This window comes from Symphalangus syndactylus, chromosome 12 (genome assembly GCF_028878055.3).
Source record: "Symphalangus syndactylus isolate Jambi chromosome 12, NHGRI_mSymSyn1-v2.1_pri, whole genome shotgun sequence".
Taxonomy (NCBI): domain Eukaryota; kingdom Metazoa; phylum Chordata; class Mammalia; order Primates; family Hylobatidae; genus Symphalangus; species Symphalangus syndactylus.
The window spans coordinates 94,141,484-94,160,898 of NC_072441.2; the positions used below are offsets into that span (position 1 = coordinate 94,141,484).

Here is a 19,415-nt window from a genome sequence, read left to right on the forward strand (position 1 = left end):
TGCACCCGTAACGCTCTGCTGGTCTCTGCCCCACAGTGGCCATCAACCTCATCGTGCAGCACATCCAGGACATCCTGAATGGAGGGCCCTCCAAACGGCAGACCAATGGCTGTCTCAACGGCTACACCCCTTCACGCAAGAGGCAGGCATCGGAGTCCAGCAGCAGGCCTCATTGACCCATCTCCATCGGACCCCAGCCCCTATCTCCAAGAGACAAAGGAGGGGTCAGGAGGCACTGCTCATCTGTACATACTGTTTTCCTATGACATTACTGTATTTAAGAAAACACCATGGAGATGAAACGCCTTTGATTTTTTTTTTTTCTTTTTGTACTTTGGAACGACAAAATGAAACAGAACTTGACCCTGAGCTTAAATAACAAAACTGTGCCAACTACTACTGGTGATGCCTAATTATGAATCCAACGTGTAACCAGTTATAAATACATATATATATATATATAAAAGGATCTATTTTTGTGTAAATGTACAAATACTGTAAAGCTGTTTGCCATAAGTATTTTGCAGGAGGGTCTGTACTTGAGTGTTTTAGGACTGGAGCTGGGATTTCACCAAGGGGGAATTGCCTGTTGTGTCCCAGGGCAGGGAGGCTCGGGCATCTGTGAGAGACAGGGAGGGTGGCTAAGGTCCCATTGCTGTTGAGTGCCCCGTGGAACTCGATGGGAATGGGGTTGGAAAACCTTGATTGCCTCCTCTGTCACATGCCACTCTTGGAGCTACAGCTTAGTGATATGTCAATGAGAGATACTCTTGTCTTTTTCTTTTCTTTTCTTTTTTTGAGTTGAAATTAGGTAAAACCTCAACTCAAAAATCAAACTCAGGGAAGAGGCCCACTGAGGAGAACAAGTCTTCTGCATTTTCTTCCTGCCCTGCTCCCACCCTCTCGCCTCTGGCTGCTTGGATAGCTTGGTGACTCCTTCCTCACCCTCCTGCTTCTCCGTCTCTCCAAGAAGCCAGAGCTTCCTCTTTCCTTCCCTGGAAGAGATTTTATGGGATCACTTCCTGAAAGAAGATGGGAAGGAGAGGGCAGAACTTTGCCTGCTGTCATATCTGAAGAATCACTGGTTCTTTCTGCCTCCCAGGGACGTAACTGATCTGACTCCTTGGGCTTTTTCCTGTATTGTGGAATATAGAGTGAACCATTGCAGGCTGGGTGTGGGTGAGGGCTTCGGTAACTGACGCCGGCAGCAGCGCCTTACGGGGTGGCAGGGGAGCTCTGTCTGTGGAGGGGTAGTAGTTTCTGTTTCCTGGAGGTTTGCAGTGAGGTGAGAAGAGTAACTTTGGTCAGGGATTCTCACTAGCAGCATCATGGCCAGGATGATTTTCTTATTTGCAATACCACCTAGTGGATATGGCAGCTGCAGAGCATAAAAGGGGCTCAGAAAAGCAGTTTTTAAAAAGTATTTAAAAGGAGAGTATTTAAATCATAGGTACCTAAGTTGGAGTCTGAGGTTGAAATATTTGGGGTGGAGATTTCTAGCTTTCCTGAGAGCCGCTGCTTGGTGGCAGTGTTTTCTCTGGAAGTAGAGATTCTTGACATTCTGGGTGGAGGGGAGCCCAAGTAAGCCTGAAGGAGGTCTGATTATAGAGTCCCAAGCCTCAGTTTCTGACCGCAGAAGAGCCAGAGATTTTCATTTCATTGTTGATCATCTTAGTGCTTGGTGGACTGTGCCCTTAGCTAGCCCACTGTGGCTGCCATTGCCAGAAACATTTTGGAGAACCTTTTTCTTTCCATTGCTCTCAGAGCCTGTTCTAGCCATTCAGGTAAATTGGTCTCTGTTATTACCTGATCACACCAGATTTTCCCCTCAGACTCAGCACCATCCAGTCTGATTCCCCTTTTCTGGGCTCAGTTTGACTCTAAATCTGTTTCGCTATTTTAAAAAGTCAAACCTAGTCCCCAACAGAGCTTGCCACCTGGAGACTTTCAGGAGACCGTGCAGGCTGTGAAGGGAGCTCCCAGTCACAGCAGCTGCCTACTTGGAGCAAGGGAAGGCTCCCAAGATGCCTCCTTTGAAAGCCGGTGCTCACCGGGATCAGTTCAGGATCAACCATTATTATCCTTGTAGTCATGCCCTGATCAGTTCTGAGATGAAGCAGGGAATGCAGACCTGGGTTAGCATCTTGAGGACACAGGGCCCCTGGCCTTGATGGCACTGGGCTGTGCTCAGGTGAAGCCCACCCCTGTCTGGGAGAGCCTTGGCTTTTCAGTGGGCAGCATGCTCAACTTTACTTGAAGCTCCCAGGTGCCAAACCATTTAGTGCCTTGGCTGTTTATTCCACTGCCTTGGAAGATGGACTCGTCTCATCTCTGAGCCTTTACCTAGCTGCTTCCTCATCTACCTGTGGTGTTGGGACCAAGCCTCCAATATCTCTGAGTAGCCCACTCCTAGCTTGGAAACAGCTATAAGGGCTGCCCTGCCCCTTGTCAATAGCTTGGAAACAGCTATAAGGGCTGCCCTGCCCCTTGTCAAATCATCACCAATTCTTGGTGGCTTGGCTGGGGACACTGAACAGTGTCTGCTGGGGTCTGTGACACACTGTTCCTGGAAAAAGGAAGGGATGGAAGGCTCTATCCCTCTGTGGCAGCCCAGCATTTAGCCAACTCTGTATCTGAACTTGAGCTTTCTATGGAACAAACAATGGTCTTGGTTTTTTAAGAGCCTCTGGGTCTCTGATTCCATGGAGAGTCAGGAGTAGAATTATTGGACCAGAAACCATGACATTTGCCATCTAGGTACTCTGCTCTTCAGGGTGGAGGCACAGATGAGCAGAGTGGGGTGATGTTGGTTGTATGTGCATGGAAGTCCCCTGGCTCCAGAACCATCCACTGGTGCTTGGTTCTCTCTCCCTGCGCAGGTAGTGTGTGTGGACCAAGTGTTTAGGAAATAAGCATAGAAGCATTATGTCACAGGAAGGCCTGGCCTCACACTCCTTCACACTAATGAGCCTTCTACTGACCCAAGTTTCTTATTCTCGGGCAGCCTGGGACCACTATGAGCAGAGAGATGGGAATCTGTGTAAGAAGGATGCAAGTATCCTTTGATTTGGAGTGGACAGAGCAGGTCCTTGCAAAGGCAGTGGGTTAAACAACGGGATGTCTGTGGGACAGGCCGGGGAGGAGGGCAGAGACAGGGTCTCCAGTTCACCTTGCCGCAGAACTAGCCTAATCGTCCCTGCTTCTGGTCTTGGCCACTTGGCAATCATGGGGAAGTTGACTCCCCGCCTCACATGGGCTTGGAGCTGGATACTTGTGGCCACACCCAGGGTGGGTTGCCAGAGTTTCGTTAGGCCGCTGGGTCGGCCTGGAGGCTTGTGTACACCTCAGAGCAGCTGGGCAGCAGGAGGGCCGGAAGCCTGGTTGGTTTGTATATGACCTCTCTTGCTGCCCTCGTGCACTTTCCTTGATTTAGCAACCTTGACCTGCACTGGCCCCCACGGCTGTTGGAGGGAAGTAACCTCTTGCAGGGAAATACTTTCCTCTGCCCTGGAATCTCCTATGTGCCTGTTAAAGATTCCAGGGCCAAGAACTGGGCAGGCTGAGGAGCAGCTAGGTAGTTGGGTTATGCGGTTCAGGACTGCTTCTGGAAGGGACCGCCTGTACTTCTGTACCACCGTTGCCCTTTACACTTTGCTCAGGGCGGGGTGGGGGAAGCATTCAAACAAAACAAGGAAGGGAACTGTCCGGCAAAGGCATAAGAGGATGCATCCAGAGCTCAGTCCCCTTTAATCTTTTGTCTCTGGACGTTCTGCTGCCCTCCTCATACTGGGGACTGGCATTCCGGGTCAGCTTGGCTGTGGTCTTAGAGGCAGGGAATGCCTACCCAGTCCTGCCTCAGGAGCAGGGTGAGTAGCTAAATACAGACTTAGGCTTTTTTTTCCCCCCTTTTAAGATGCTTGCTCCTCTCCCTTTTCTTTTTACCACCCTACCTTTATTGTTAGTGGTTACAAAGTGACCACATATTATGTACTTCGCTGTAAATAAAGACAAACAAAAAGGATCCGGCTCTCGCCTTCTGTGTGATGCTTGGCCCAGAGCAGCGACTGAATCCTGGCTGTCCCAAGTGGCTCAGGAAGGGCCATGCTGTGCATGTGTGGTGTAGATGTCACTGGGCCTGCTGTCACAAAGCCTCATGATCCTGGGGTGTATGTGGGGCAGACCCCAGGCCTCACCTGGTCTCAGATACTGGTTCAGGTTAGTGGACTTGCAGTTCTTGTCAAGTGGGAAGCCCGGGCCAGGGTTTCTGGGAGCCTTTGGTTCTTAGGACAGTCTGGCGCTATGTTCCCCCGATGCCATCCAGTTTACCTGGCCTCTGCCCCATTGCCTTCCTTAGGCTGGTGACCCAGCCCCTTCCTTGCTCAAACAAACCCGTTTAAAGTAAACTTTTTTGAGGGAGGTGGGTGGAAGATGAGGAACGTTTACATTATAACAACACAAACAGTTGCATGTTGCCCACACGCAGTGAATGGATGTATGTGTATGTCCATCCCTGCTTTTCAAAGACCTAGGCCACCCACCAAAGATAGATGATTGGCTTTTGTCAGGGTGTGGTGGCTCATGCCTATAATCCCAGCACTTTGGGAGGCCAGGGCAGGAGGACTGCTTGAGACCAGGAGTTTGAGACCAGCTTGGGCAAGAGGGTGAAACCCCATCTCTACTAAACAAAAATTAGCTAGGTGTGGTGGCGCATGCCTGTAATCCTAGCTACTCGGGAGGCTGAAGCACGAGAATCACTTGAACCCAGGAGGCAGAAATTGCAGTGAGCCGAGATCGCACCACTGCAACCAGAGCAAGACTGTCTCAAAAAAAAAAGGAAAAAAATACGGCTTTTCTGTTGTTTGGGGTGCCCTATCCCCTATCAGCTTGCCACCTTTCTTAGCTTCTCGTTCAACTTTTCTACCACTGCCTACCAGGCACCCAGTGACTGTCATTGATGAGCAGAGCCATTTTCTTTCTAGCCACTAGCTCCACTGACAGGTGCAACCCCATCTGTGAATTTAGCAGGTTTTTAACAGGATCTGCCCTCAGAAGGTGGCTATTTTAAACAACACTCAGGTGCCCCTGCAAGAGCTAATGTAAGCATTGTCAACTTCTGGCAGGTGAAGACATCGTGAGTCACAGTGAGTGACTTGCCTGGTGTCACACAGGCAGTGGTCGTGCAAGCCGGTGCTTAGCTGTGGTTTGGTTTCCCTCTGCACTGCTCGCAGTCTCGCCTGTCCCAAGCCAACCACCTCTGGACTTTTATGCTTTGCTTGGGATGCCAGTTGGTTCTCAGTGTGCTTCTGCACTTTTGTTGTAGTTGGAGGGGACCGTGGTGCAGGCCAGTAATGCCCCGGAGTCGATTTTTTATTTTTGTCTCCCCACCCTTGTGTCACAACATCCTCTGAGCCATCCTCCAGCTCCCCAGCTAGGAGGAGACGCCTGTTTGACTAGTGCTGCTTTAATCAAACCCCAGTTGGGGGCAGATTAAAAGAAACTTGTTAGGACCTGCTGAAAGGTTTTAAATAAGGGGTGGAGAAGAAGACTTGGGATGTGGGAAAGTGCTTTGAGAGGATGGAACCAGAGATGGATTTCTGTTATTTGGTGCTGGGGGGATGTTTAGATTTCTATTTTTTTTTTTTTTGAGACAGAGTCTTGCTCTGTTGCCCAGGCTGGAGTGGCAGTGACGTGATCTTGGCTCACTGCAAGCTCTGACTCCCGGGTTCACGCCATTCTCCTGCCTCAGCCTCCCAAGTAGCTGGGACTACAGGCGCCCACCACGACTCCCGGCTAATTTTTTTTTTTTTTTTGTATATTTAGTAGAGACGGGGTTTCACCATGTTAGCCAGGATCTCCTGACCTCGTGATCCACCCGCCTCAGCCTCCCAAAGTGCTGGGATTACAGGCGTGAGCCACCGTGCCTGGCCTTTAGATTTCTATTTTAAAGTAGACTGTAATCAGATCACTTCCTAAACCCAGAATGAAGTAAAGCTACTTGCTAGATTTTGGATTTTGTGTGTGTGCGTGTGTTTGTATATATATACACGCACACATACACATATGCTCATAACTTTTTCATGAACTAAAATAACAAAATACCAAGTAAAAAAATTTGAGTTAGGACTAAACCAAGATATATATTCTCAATTAAATGAATGGAGGTGAGGGGCAGGAGAATATGAAGTTGTGCCTTATACACACTCCCTTTTCATACAGTCAAATCCATGCGTAGCATTGCCTTTTCATATTAGGGTGTGTTTGGACTAGATCCAGTGGTGCCTATGACATGGTGCCCAGAATGAAAACGGTGCAGGGTTTAATGCAGTGTTCACTGAATTCTGACTGTTCTGGTCCAGGGAAAGCCACCATGGTCTCGGCCTAAATAGCTCACAGGTGATGGTGGAATTCTATGCTGAAAAGCCCAGGAGTTTTTCACCCAAGATAATTGTAGTTGTGGCTGTTCTCAAGATTTCTCTTTATAATGGAATATGCTTTCTCTTCTGTTTCTGAAATTTCCAGTTTGCATTGTAATGTTCATATTCACCTTTTCCAGCTCTTGTTACACTTTTCATTTTATCCTTAAAACAGTCCTGCGAAATATCTAAGGAATGTGGATGTGCTCCAGTTTTTCTGAGAAGGAAACTTGATTTAAACCCAAAGCAACTGCTGGGAAGTAGGACAGGCTGTATAGTCAGGTTGTCTGATGTGTGCCTGCCATCTAATGGTGGGATTCAGATTGCAACAGGAAGGTCGTTTCGGGTTGCTGAACTTGGCATATGCTTGGCTACCATGGTTTATAAGAGAGTTGTTCGAGTGTCCCTAGAAGTCTCTTTTTTTTTCCCGGAAAAAAAATGTTTTAAGCGATGGGGCAGGTCTTGCTGTTTCCCAGGTGGGTCTTGAACTCCTGGGCTCAAGGGATGGATCCTCCTGCCTCAGCCTCCTGAGTAGCTGGTACTATAGGCATGCACCAGAGCACCTGGCTTCTGGAAAATCTTTATTAAAGTCTTCACTAGGGGAGATGGAAGCTGACCCTCTTAATTTCTCTATTGCTACCATCTGTTGTAGTGGTTCCACAAGATGGCCATCATAATCAGTGGGTGGGCTTGTTTAAAAACTTTAGTGGGATCCATTCCTGAGAATTCTAGGGAGGGAATTATTATTATTATTTTTTTAGATAGGGTCCTGCTGTTGCCCAGGCTGCAGTGCAGTGGCATGGTCATGGCTCATTGCAACCTCAGATTCCTGGCCTCAAGTGATCCTCCCACCTCAACCTCCTGAGTAGCTGTGACTACAGGTGTGCACCACCATGCCCAACTATTTTTTTATTTTTGTAGAGATGGGGTTTTGCCATGTTGGGGAGGGAATCTTTTATAACAAAGTGTACAGATGAATCCGATGGACAGGCAGGGTTAGAAATGAGGGGCCTTGTGTATTTAACCATACAGACCATTAAGATCCATAGTGTTCATTGCGTTGGGGATCCCATTTCTCCCAGAAATGTTCTATGTGTTGCTTAAGGAGCTCCCCTGCCTGCATGGAGACTGGAAAGAGGGTTTTGAGGCTGCCCCCAAGCCCATTCAAAGCCAGCACTGTTCTCTAAGGTTGTCAGACCCCAGGAGGTTCTAGGCTGGAATTTTCCTGGGAATGTTCCTTAGGATGTCTGCTGGAGCTGGAGTGCTTTTAGAAGTTAGCGAGCCCAGTGGCCTTCAAACATGTTTTGGCTGTGGATCCTTTCAGGAAATCTTACCTGAAGTTTCAATGTGGAAATCAGAGTAAAGCAAAGCTGTACGGTTGAAACTGGCAAGGGGGGTCTGGAGCCTCCCCTTAGCCTCTCCCTTGAGCTTGGAAACCATTTAAATCCAGGCTTCTCATTTCACAGATGATGAAATAGACCCAGAAGCAAAGTGACTGGGTCAGGATCCCATTGTTGGGCTGTAGGTCTGCAGTGGATTGGATTAGGGCTTTACAGAGAACTGAACACTGTTTACAAGTTACATTTAGTTAGTTGATATCCGCTGAGTTCTGTAAAAGGGATTCCACCTTCTGCTCAAGGACTTCAGTGTTGGCTGGCCTCAACCAAGTGGGGAGGTGGCTTGTTTGGGGAAACAGCTCTGGAGTTAAACAGACCTGGATTAAAAACTTGGCTCCCTCACTTAATAGCTGGTCTTGGGGAGGCTGTTTGGCTTCAGTGTCTACATCCATAACCCAGGGCTAACCTCCTTGCTTTGCCTAGAGTATTGAATGAGACTTTACAGGTAGAGTAGCAGGACAGTGTTGGCACAAGAGCTGCCCAGTGAGTGGTGGCTGATTTTGTGCTTCTAGTCTATCCCTGGTGCTTGGGTTGTGGGTGAGGCTGTGTTGCCCAGAGATCTGGGAGTGGCTGGCTGGCTTGGGAAAGAATACGTAAACTAGACTTCTCAGCAGCCACTGCTAGAGCCCTGCCCCTAGGCTAAACTCAGCTGTTGCAGAGAAGGTTTTAGTAAAACCAAAGCAGGATATTTTGATCAGACATCAAATCGGTTTTAGAGCTTAGCCTACCCCTGGAGCTCTGTGCCTCGCAGGCTGAGACACACCCATTTCTGGGCCTTTTGCCAACCCTGATGCCCACTTTGGGGTGAGACTGTGATATGGAAGTTGGGTTTGGGGATGGCGTAAGGAAGGATATCTGTTGCACATATTATTTAGTAATTTTAAAGGGATCCTACAATTTAATGGTGTGTGTTTCACCATTTCTTCAAAATAGTGAAAGTCAAAAAGTCCTGGTATCAAAACAAAAGGGTCTGATACTGTGTCCTCTGATTCTTCAGCTAAAGGGGCTGCCTAGGGGGTCAGACAAGCTGAGGGACACTTGGCATCTTTACTGGGACAGTCTACATCGTGCCTGGAACCCCTTTAGGCCCAGTGTCCGCCTCTACTCAGGATGTTCCAGTACCCTGGCTGATGAAAATACCCCATCTTTGTCAGTTGGGGTTTATATACATATATTTTGTATATATGTATATATACACACATACATTTTGTATGTATGTGTATATATATATGTATACACATACATACATTTTGTATGTATGTGTATATATATATACACATATATTTTGTATGTATGTGTATATATATATGCACATATATTTTGTATGTATGTGTATATATATACACGTATATTTTGTATGTATGTGTATATATATACACGTATATTTTGTATGTATGTGTATATATATACACGTATATTTTGTATGTATGTGTATATATATACACGTATATTTTGTATGTATGTGTATATATATACACGTATATTTTGTATGTATGTGTATATATATACGTATATTTTGTATGTATGTGTATATATACACATATTTTGTATATATACACACATACATACATACACATGTATGTATATATATACATATATACATACATACGTGTATATATATACATATATGCATACATACGTGTGTGTGTATATATATATATATATATATTCCAGCCTAGAACCTCCTGGGGTCTGACAACCTTAGAGAACAGTGCTGGCTTTGAATGGGCTTGGGGGCAGCCTCAAAACCCTCTTTCCAGTCTCCATGCAGGCAGGGGAGCTCCTTAAGCAACATATAGAACATTTCTGGGAGAAATGGGATCCCCAACGCAAATACACATATATTTTGTATATATGTATATATATATTTTGTATATATGTATATATATGTACACATATATACATATGTATATGTATATATGAGATCCATATGTATATGTATTCTGAGAAGGACCCCTTCTCAGAATGTTTTTACACACATGAAATAACACCCCACAGATATCAAAGGAAATAAATTGCAATACAGTTACCAAAACATAAAGACAAATCTGGGATATAGTAAGATATGTGTTGCTTTATTAACACATCAAATAACAAGATCTAGCAGCAGGTCTAATATCTACCAAAATTGTGTGGTAGTGATGCACCTGAGTGATATTTTGCAGTTGTGTAACAATAATGTGTTATGAAAATAACTGATTTCTGTTGCTGACAAACAAGTACAGCCAATATTTCTATGATGCCTACAAATTGCCTTCATAATGGAAGGAAATGCTAAATTTCAGTTAGAGGCTAGTGAAAAGATAGATGTCATTTTTTAAGTTCATGGATTACCTGAATTCTGCTCAGTGCTTTATCCTCAGATTATGAACCCCTGTCCAGATCCAAATCATCCTAATCACCTGGAGACTAAGGCAGACCAAAGTTTTCCTCTTTACCCTTCGTTCAGAATGAGCTGAGCCTCAGTCAGTGGTGCTAGGCTTCTTGTGAGATAATTGTACTGGCTCCGGCCTGTAGAAACAAAATGAGCATCCCAAATTTAAAACGTTCTTGGAACCACATTTGAAAGAGTAAAAGGCAGGACTAGGTGCAGTGGCTTATGCCTGTAATCAGTGCTTTGCGAGGTCAAGGTGGGAGGATGGTTTGAGGCCAGGAGTTTGAGACCAGCTTGGGCAACATAGTAAGACTCCTGGCATCGTGGTGTGCACCTAGAGTCCTACTTGGGTGGCTGATGTGGGACGATCACTTGAGCTTGAGGGTTCGAGACTGCAGGAGCTGTGATCACACCACTGCACTCCTGCCTGGGTGACAGAGTGAGACCCTGTCACACACACACACAAAAACAAAACAAAAATCCCAAAGCTGGTGAAATTTATTTTTGCATTATATTTTATTTATATAAACTATCCAACATATTATTTTAATATGTAATTAATATAAAATTATTCGTGAGATTTTTGCATGCTTTTTTTGTACAGAGTCTTTGGTGTATCTATTTTGCATTCACGGCACATCTCAGTTTGGACTAACCAAATGTCAAGGGGCTCAATGGCCACATGGCTAGTGGCCATGTCATTGGGCAGCACCGGTCAATATAGTTAGAATTATATATGGCAGGGCTGGGCAAGCCTGCAGTTGAATCCTATTGTTTTACCTAAGGGGAAATTGGGGTTCAGAGAAAGAAGGTGATTTGTCCAAGGTCATGGTTAGCTAATTAGAGAGCAAGGCTTTGGTTAGGCCCTGGTCTAGTGGATGTTCTACCATCACGCTGCCTTTTGGTAAAGGTCATGTTTTTCTAGCCCTAAGTCTGATGGAAGGCCTAAGTCTTTGAGGAGAAGCCCAGGCTTTGGGGGTTCCACCTCTGAAAGCTCAGTGATGAATGATGCCAGGAGGACAGCTAACCAGAGCTGAGGAGAGGAAGCCCTGGAATATGAAGGCTTCAGGGCATATAGTAATGGGAGATGGGGTCACCTCATAGCAGGAAGAGTAAATGCTGGTTAAGGAATGAATGAAGAGAAAGTGAATCTTTCTCAAAGAAATCCAGGGTGGAGAGAAGTAAACAGTAAGTTGCCAAAAAGAAATATGATAAACTGGCAAACTATTTGCAATGATATTGAATAGATGGGAACACTAAGTCCATTTGTTCCACAGAGGTCAAGAGGAGATGATTGGAATGAATGGAAGGTGGAAATGACTGGTAATCAAAGGAATAGAGGAGGAAATAGCAGAATGCTCTAGTTCTTACCTAAAAACAGATAAGGGAAGACACCAGGGAATTGTCCTTTTCCTTGCACCTCCATCATCTACCCTGACAGCCTGCTTGTCCATGGCACTGTGGGTGTGTACGGTGAGCGGCCTCTTCTGCACTGGCAGCTCCTCGAGAGCCCGGAGCATGTCTGGCTCCTCTTAGTGTCCCCAACACGTGGGATGGCAGGTTCCTGCTGCAGAGCGTGCTTGGCAAGCATTTGAAAAACAAATGGGAATAAAGGAGTGAGTGACTGAGGGAGAGCTGTTCTGCAGCACAGAACAGGCACAGAGTCTACTCTCAATGCCCCACTCTTTCCTGGGGACATTTGTAGATTGCTCGCTTCTGTCAGTCCTCTTCATCTGAGAAATGAGAGTGTCATCTCTGCCCTCCTCAATTTAGTGGTTTAGAAGACCATGTGAAATAATCGATATAACATGAATTGGAAGCAAAAAAAAAAAAAAAAACTATAACACAAACATATACTGTGTTACTTATTTTCGGTACAAAGTGCAACTGGGCCAAAGTGGTATTAAGAATTGATCGAGTTCAGCCTAAACCAATGTATTTGTAAGGAAAATAAGATGTCCACACAAAGCTAGAAAGCAGATTAAAGCAGATGAGAACAGCAAAGTGGATTCAGGGAATCAAAGCCTGTGTCAGCCAGGCTTGGGGCAATGTCTGTGAGCTAGCAGGAAGCATGAAGACAATGTTCACTCAAGGTGTCAGCTTGTCGTAAGACCTAAGTACCCCAGTATCAGAGAAGTAGCCCCACCATACTGAGCATCACTGAGGGAGGCTCTTTCAGTGAGGACTAGGTTCAATGGCACATAATAGAAAAACAAAGAACCAAAACAACTGGCTTAGGCAAGGTAGAAGTTGACTTTTCTCACAGAAGTCTAGGGTTTGCAAGTCTGGAGCTAATGTGGCGGTTTCATCGTATCGTAAGGGACTCAGGCTCCTGTTCCTATCATCAGCACTTGGTTGATGCTTTCAAAGTCACTTTATGGTCTGAAAAGGCTGCTGGAGTCACAGTCAGCAGATCATTCTATACAGAAGGAAGAAGAGATGAAGGGCGTGCCTTATTCCTGTTAAGGAAGACTTTCCAGAAACACCACATGACGCTTCTGCTTACATCTCTTTGGCCAGAACTTAGTCTAGGTCTACATGTACCTGCTAGGGAGGTTGAGAAATGTGATCCTTTTAGTTGACTGCATTCCTACCCTGAATAAAATAAGAAATGTGCAAAGATAATATAACCAAAAAGAAACAATCAAGCATGGCAAGCACTCAGTCAATGATGTCTGTTAATATAATTTTATTTTTAAAAAACAGCTTTATTGAGGTATAAAGGGCATAAAATAAACTACGCACATTTAAAGTGTTTAATTTGATAAATTTGAGATATGTATCCACCTCTGAAACCATCACCAAAATCAAGATAGTGAACATTCGTCACCTCCTAAAGTTTCCTCATGCTCTTTTCATAATCCTCCCTCCTACTCCAGGGAACCACTGACCTGCCTTCTTCTCACTAGAGATTACTTTGTGTTTTATAGAATTTTATATAAGTGGAATCATATTGTATGTACTCCTTTTCTTTTTGTTTGGCTTTTTTTCACTCAGCACAATTTTGTGATTCATCCATGTTTTGTATATCAAAGTTTCGCTCATTGTTTTGGAGGAGGGTTGTTTGTTTTCTTATTGAGTTTTTTTTTTTTTTCGTTAAGAGAGATGGGGTCTTGCCATATTGCCCAGGCTGGTTTTGAGCTCCTGGCCTCAAGTGATCCTTCTGCCTCAGCCTCCCAAAGTGCTGGGATTACAAATATGAACCACCATACCTGGCCTTCTTTACTGAGTTTTGAGAGTTCTTTACGTATTCTGGATACAAGTCACTTTCAGATTTATACTTTGCAAGTATTTTCTCTTATTCTGTGGCTTGTCTTTCTTTTCTTAAACGACACTGTCTTTTAGAAAGCTATAGTTTTAAATTTTGATGAAGTCTGACTTACCAATTTTGCTTTGGTGCCATAGCTAATAAATCTTTGCATAATCTAATGTCACTTTTTTTTTCTGAGATGGAGTCTTGCTCTGTTGCCCAGGCTGGAGTGCAGTGGTGCAATCTCGGCTCACTGCAGCCTCCACCTCCCAGGTTCAAGTGATTCTTCTGCCTCAGCCTCCTGAATAGCTGGGATTACAGGTGCACGCCACCACACCCGGCTAATTTTTGTAGTTTTAGTAGAGACAGGGTTTCACCATGTTGGTCAGGTGGGTCTCGAACTCCTGACCTTGCGATCTGTTCACCTGGGTCTCCCAAAGTGCTGGGATTACAGGCGTGAGCCACCACACCCGGCCAGTGTTATTTATTTATTTATTTATTTATTTATTTGTGTGTGTGTGTGTGTGTGTGTGTGTGTGTGTGTGTGTGTTTTGACGGAATCTCGCTCTGTTGCCCCAGCTAGAGTGTGGTAGCATGATCTCAGGTCACTGCATCCTCCACCTCCTAGGTTCAAGCAATTCTGCTGCCTCAGCCTCCTGAGTAGCTGGGATTACAGGCACCCACCACTACTACTAATTTTTGTATTTTTAGTAGAAACAGATTTCACTATGTTGACCAGGCTGGTCTTGAACTCCTGACCTCAAGTGATCTGCTTGCCTTTGCCTCCCAAAATGCTGGGATTACAGGTGTGAGCCACCAATCCCAGCCACAAAAATTTTTCTCTTGTGTTGTCTTCTAAAAGTTTTAAAGTTTTAGGTGGGTTTTTTTTTTTTTTTTTTTGAGTTAATTTTTTTTTTTCATTCTGTCACCCAGGCTGGAGTACAGTGGCGCAATTATGGCTCACTGCAGCCTTGACCTCCTGGGCTCAAATGATTCTCCTGCCTCAGCCTCCCGAATAGCTGGGATTGCAGCTGTGCAACACAATGCCTGGCTAAGTTTTTGATTTTTAGAGACAAGGTCTTGCTATGTTGTCTAGGCTGGTCTCAAACTCCTAAGCTAAAGCAATCCTTCTGCCTCAGCCTCCCAAAGTGCTGGGATTACTGTCCTGAAACACTGCACCTGGTAAGTTAGTTTTTTAAGATAGTGTGAGGTAATAGATGGAAGTTCATTATTTTACATGTGATATCCATGTGTTTTAGCACCATAATTGAAGACTGTCCTTTCTCTTTTGAACTGCCTTTGCGCCTTTGTGAAAAAATCATTTGTCCATATATGTGGGTCTGTTTCTAGACTCTGTTCCATTGATTTGTCTATCTTGACATCTATACCACACTGTCTTAATTACTGTAGCTTTAAAATAAATCTTGAAATCTAGCTCTCCAACTTTATTTTTTGTCAAAATCATTTTGTCTGTTCTGAGTTCTTTGCATTTCTATATAAATTTTAAAGAATCAGCTTGTCAATTTCTACAAAAAATGCTGGGACTTTAATTGCGATGGTGTTGAATCCCTAGATCAATTTGGGGACAGCTGACATTTTAATAGTGTTATGTCTTTTGATTTATGAACAAGATATATCTGTCCATTTATTTTGGTCTTTAAAAGTGTCTCTTAGCAATGTTTTATTCTTTTCAATGTATAAGTCTTATATATCTTTTATCAGATGTATCCCTACATATTTTATATTTTATGATGCTACTGTAAATAGTATTTTTTTAAAAGTCCAACTTATGATTGTTTGTTGCAAGTATATAAAAATACAATTGATTTTTATATATTGGTCTTTCATTCTGCAGTCTTGCTAAATTCACTATTTTTAGAGTGGTGTTAGAAGACAGCAGAGAGAAAACAGTGGTTCAACCTGTCATGTTTGAGATTTTTATGTTCACTTTTATCCTCTTTTTAGGTTTGAAAATTACACATTTTATTTTTCTTACTTTAGTGGCCATCTTTTAAAATTGACATGGATCGTTAACAAAATCTGAATTTAATCAGTATTTCTCTCTTCTTCCTAAACAATATGAAAGCTTTGAAAGCTTAAACTCTGACCACTCTATCTTACATGTTATTGATGTTAAGTATTATATTCCGCCTCGCTTTTATATTCCTGACATTAGTTACAATTACTGTTTTATCCTGTCAGTGCTCATTTAGATTTTCCCAGATTATTACTAATGACTTTGTTCACTATTTTATTTTGCATTGTCAATCTTGGTTATGGATTCAGTTTTCTTCATAACACACATATTTTCATAATTACTTGGCAGAATTATTAGTGGGACACTCTGTTGGAAAATGCCTTTATTTTCCCTCATTCTTGAGTTGTAATTTAGCTGTTTCTCCCAACATTTTGAATAGATCGGTCTTCTGTTTTCTGTCTTTTAAAAAGACTTCTCTTTGATGTTTTGCAATTTCCTATGATGTGTTGAGATGTGGATTTATTTTTATTTATCCTACTTAGGCCTTGTGCTTCCTAAAGGCAAGTTCTATGTGTTTCATCTATTCTAGAAAATTTATAGCTGTTATCTTTTCTAATGTTGCCTTCTCACTTTTCTCTCTATTTTCTGTCTCTTGATCTGTGGTTCCATGTACATAGGACCTTTTGTTCTTTCCTCTAAGTCTCTTACTCTCTTATTTTATTTTTAATTGTTTTTTGTTTGTTTGTTTGAGACAGGGTCTCACTCTATAGCCCAGGCTGAAATGCAGTAGAGTGATCATGGCTTGCTGCAGCCTCAACCTCCTGGGCTCAAGTGATCTTCCCATCTCAGCCTCCTAAGTAGCTGGGACCACAGGCATGAGCCACCATGCCCGGTTAATTTTTGTATTTTTTGTAGAGATGGGGTTTCACTATGTTGCCCAGGTTGGTATCGAACTCCTGGACTCAAGCAATTTACCTGTCTTGTCCTCCCAAAGTGATGGGATTATTGGTATGTACCACTGTGCGCTGCCTTATTTTTAATCTTTTTATCTCTCAAGCTACATTGTAGCTAAGCTCCTTAGATCATTTCCAATTTAGTTACTCTCTTCAGCCATGTTTAGTTTGCTGCTTAAAACTTACCGAGTTTTTAATTTCAATGACCATATTTTTGGCTTTTAGAAAAACCATTTCATTATAGTCCAAATCTGCTTGTGGATTTTTGATTGTGTTTTATACTAATGTTTTAAATTGCTATTCTTGGCCCTTGTCTAATGTCATTTTCTTATATGATCAGCTATGCATTAAGCAGGACTTCATTATTATTATTATTATTTTGTATTTTATCTAGAATTTCTAGGTATTTTGTAGCAGGAAAGTTTTCTGAACCATGATAATGAAAAAAAAAAAAAGTGTCTCATTGGGTTTTTCAAACTTTCTCCTCCAGAGAAATTCTGCTTTGTTCACAGCGTCAAATATTCCTTGGAGTTCTAAAACTTCCATTGTTCTATGTATGTGAAGCATGCTGGGATGCCTGGGCGGTGGAGTGTTGTTACTTCACATTAAATTGTGGGCTCGTTTACGGTTCAGGAACTGTGAAATGTGTTTTTCCTGTATCTCATGTGTCCCTGCAGGGTACTTGCCACGTAGTCAGTGCCTGATAAACAGTTGGCCGATTTCCTTATTTGACTTTTGCTTTAGAGCCAGACACCTCGCTAGCGGAGATGCACATGTTTTTTTTTTTTTTTTTAAATGGAGTCTCGCTCTGACGGCCAGGCTGGAGTGCAGTGGTGCAATCTTGGCTCACTGCAAGTTCTGCCTCCCGGGTTCAAGAGATTCTCGTGCCTCAGCCTCCCGAGTAGCTGGGATTACAGGCGCGCACCACTACGCCCAGCTAATTTTTGTGTTTTTTGTAGAGACGGGGTTTCACCATGTTGGCCAGGATAGTCTCGATCTCTTGACCTCGTGATCCACTCGCCTCGGCCTCCCAAAGTGCTGGGATTACAGGCGTGAACCGCCGCGCCCGACTCCAGATGCACATGTATTTTTAAAGACTTCCATTGATAACCGAGTTTTTCCTGACCAGAAGGTGGACTGTGGCCTAGGCATAGCAGTGCCTCCTGATTGGCTTTGGAAACTCAGCTCCATCTGTGGTCCGTTATTCTTAAAAGTGGCCACTAGAGGGTGAGAATGAGCCACACTACAGCAAAGTCCTGGTTTAACCTTCAGAACAGCTGGAGGATGGTCAATTCAAACACACTAGAGAGCACCTATCATGTGCCAGGTACTGTGCCAAGCCCTCCCTGCCTTCCAGGACCTCATAAATGGCCAGTGGCCCCTCACATATAGACACAACTCTTGTACAAGGCAGAATGGAATGTGCACGAAGAGGTACAATCCCAGCTTCCAGATCTAGGGGGGTCTCAAGAAGGAGGAACTGTGGGTGGCTTTCCTGTAGAACTCAGATTGGTCAGTCTGTGAGAAGGAAACTTACAGGACCTGCACCATCCACCCTCTCAGTCTCAGTCTCACCCATCTCTTCATACACCTGTTTCATGTGCATATGGCTTTACTGTTGCCTGCCAGAGACCACCGAGGCTTTGCAGTAGACTATTTGCATAACCCTGGACTAACCACTCTCTAATCTTTAATCTTTTTATTTAGGAATAATAATATCAAGTCCTTTCTACCTCATAGAATTGTGTCAGATTTAAGCGAAGTAATGAAGATCAAAGTACTTTTGAAAATTCATAAGTGCCATATATTTATGAAGCTTTAAAATAATGGTTAATATAAATTTTCCTAAAATGCCCTCAGAGTCTAGGAAGTTTGGGTCCACCATGGGCATTTACTGAATTAACTAGAATGTAAACTCTTCCGGAAGAGGAGACCCACAGTAAGCCGAGGTATACCGGGCAGGTTCGGACAAATCTCAGAGCCAGGAAACAGCAGTGTCATTAAAGTGTTGGGCTGAACATTGTGCTCTGACACTCTCTGGGGAGGTGTCAGCCTGGCATCCAAGAAGGGTGGCCCTCTGGGAGGGTTATGCTCCAGCCTGTGGAGAGGGGCACTTTCCTTTTCCAGGCAGGGACCCTGAGGAAGAGGAGATTTAGAATGGGTGGGGCATGATGCTGCCCTAACCCTTGAGATAAGCTTCCGAGAAGAAAAGCCACTGTCACTTTTCAGGACCAATAAAGGAACTGAATGGTAGAGAGAGCTTTGCCATCCTCTCTCATGCTTGAGGAAAGGAGACTGACCCCTTCTCAAGCTGATGGGAGACTTAAAGTGCCTGTTCATGAGCAGTGGGATGAGAGGGGAGGAGGAAAGACTGGAAATGTCAGTCACCATATGCTTATCGCCTGTTGCACCAAACAACGCCCCAGCGAGATCCTTAGGGCCATCTTCTTTCAGAGTCTATTTTTAAAAAATCTTTATTGATTTGATCAAACTGGTGTTTTTAAAACTTCAGTTAAGGTGAGCTTTCCATGCACACACATTGGTGTGTGTGTGTATGTGCGTGTGTCACGGGGCTGCTGGGGTGGGAATGGGGGCCAAAGAGAGACTATTTTTAGAATAGCATTTCCTCTGAGAGGGTTTTAACCTGTTCTCTGCTGTTTTATGTTAGCACCGTCTGGTTTGCTAATAGATTTTTTTTTTCTTTTTCAGCTTTTATTTTAGAATTGGGGGTACCTGTGCAGGTGTGTTACAAATGTATATTGTGTGATGCTGAGGTTTGGGGTATGACTGAATCCATCACCCAGGTAGAGAACATAGTACCCAATGTGTAGTTTTTCAGCCCCTGCGCCCCTCCCTCCGTCCCTCCTCTAATATTCCCCAGTGTCTGTTGTTGCCATTTTTATGTCCATGTATATGCAATGTTTAGCTCCCACTTATAAGTGAGAACATGTGGTATTTGGTTTTCTGTTTCTGTGTTACTTCACTTAGGATAATGGCCTCTAGCTGCATCTATGTTGATTATGTTGATGCAAAGGACATGATTTTTTTTT

The 19,415-nt window shown here is 43.8% G+C and overlaps 1 protein-coding gene across 4 annotated transcripts in view; it reads left to right on the forward strand.

Annotated features, from left to right (window-relative positions):
- The window catches only part of UCK2 (uridine-cytidine kinase 2), an 87,879-nt gene extending 83,858 nt beyond the window's left edge, over window positions 1–4,021 (forward strand). For all 4 annotated transcript variants that reach the window (XM_063625039.1, XM_063625037.1, XM_063625038.1 and 1 more), the window contains exon 7: window positions 37–4,021. In XM_063625039.1, the coding sequence (XP_063481109.1) occupies window positions 37–176 (140 nt within the window). In that variant the 3' untranslated portion in view covers window positions 177–4,021. The remainder of the gene's footprint in view (window positions 1–36) is intronic.
- The last annotated feature ends 15,394 nt before the right edge of the window (window positions 4,022–19,415 follow it).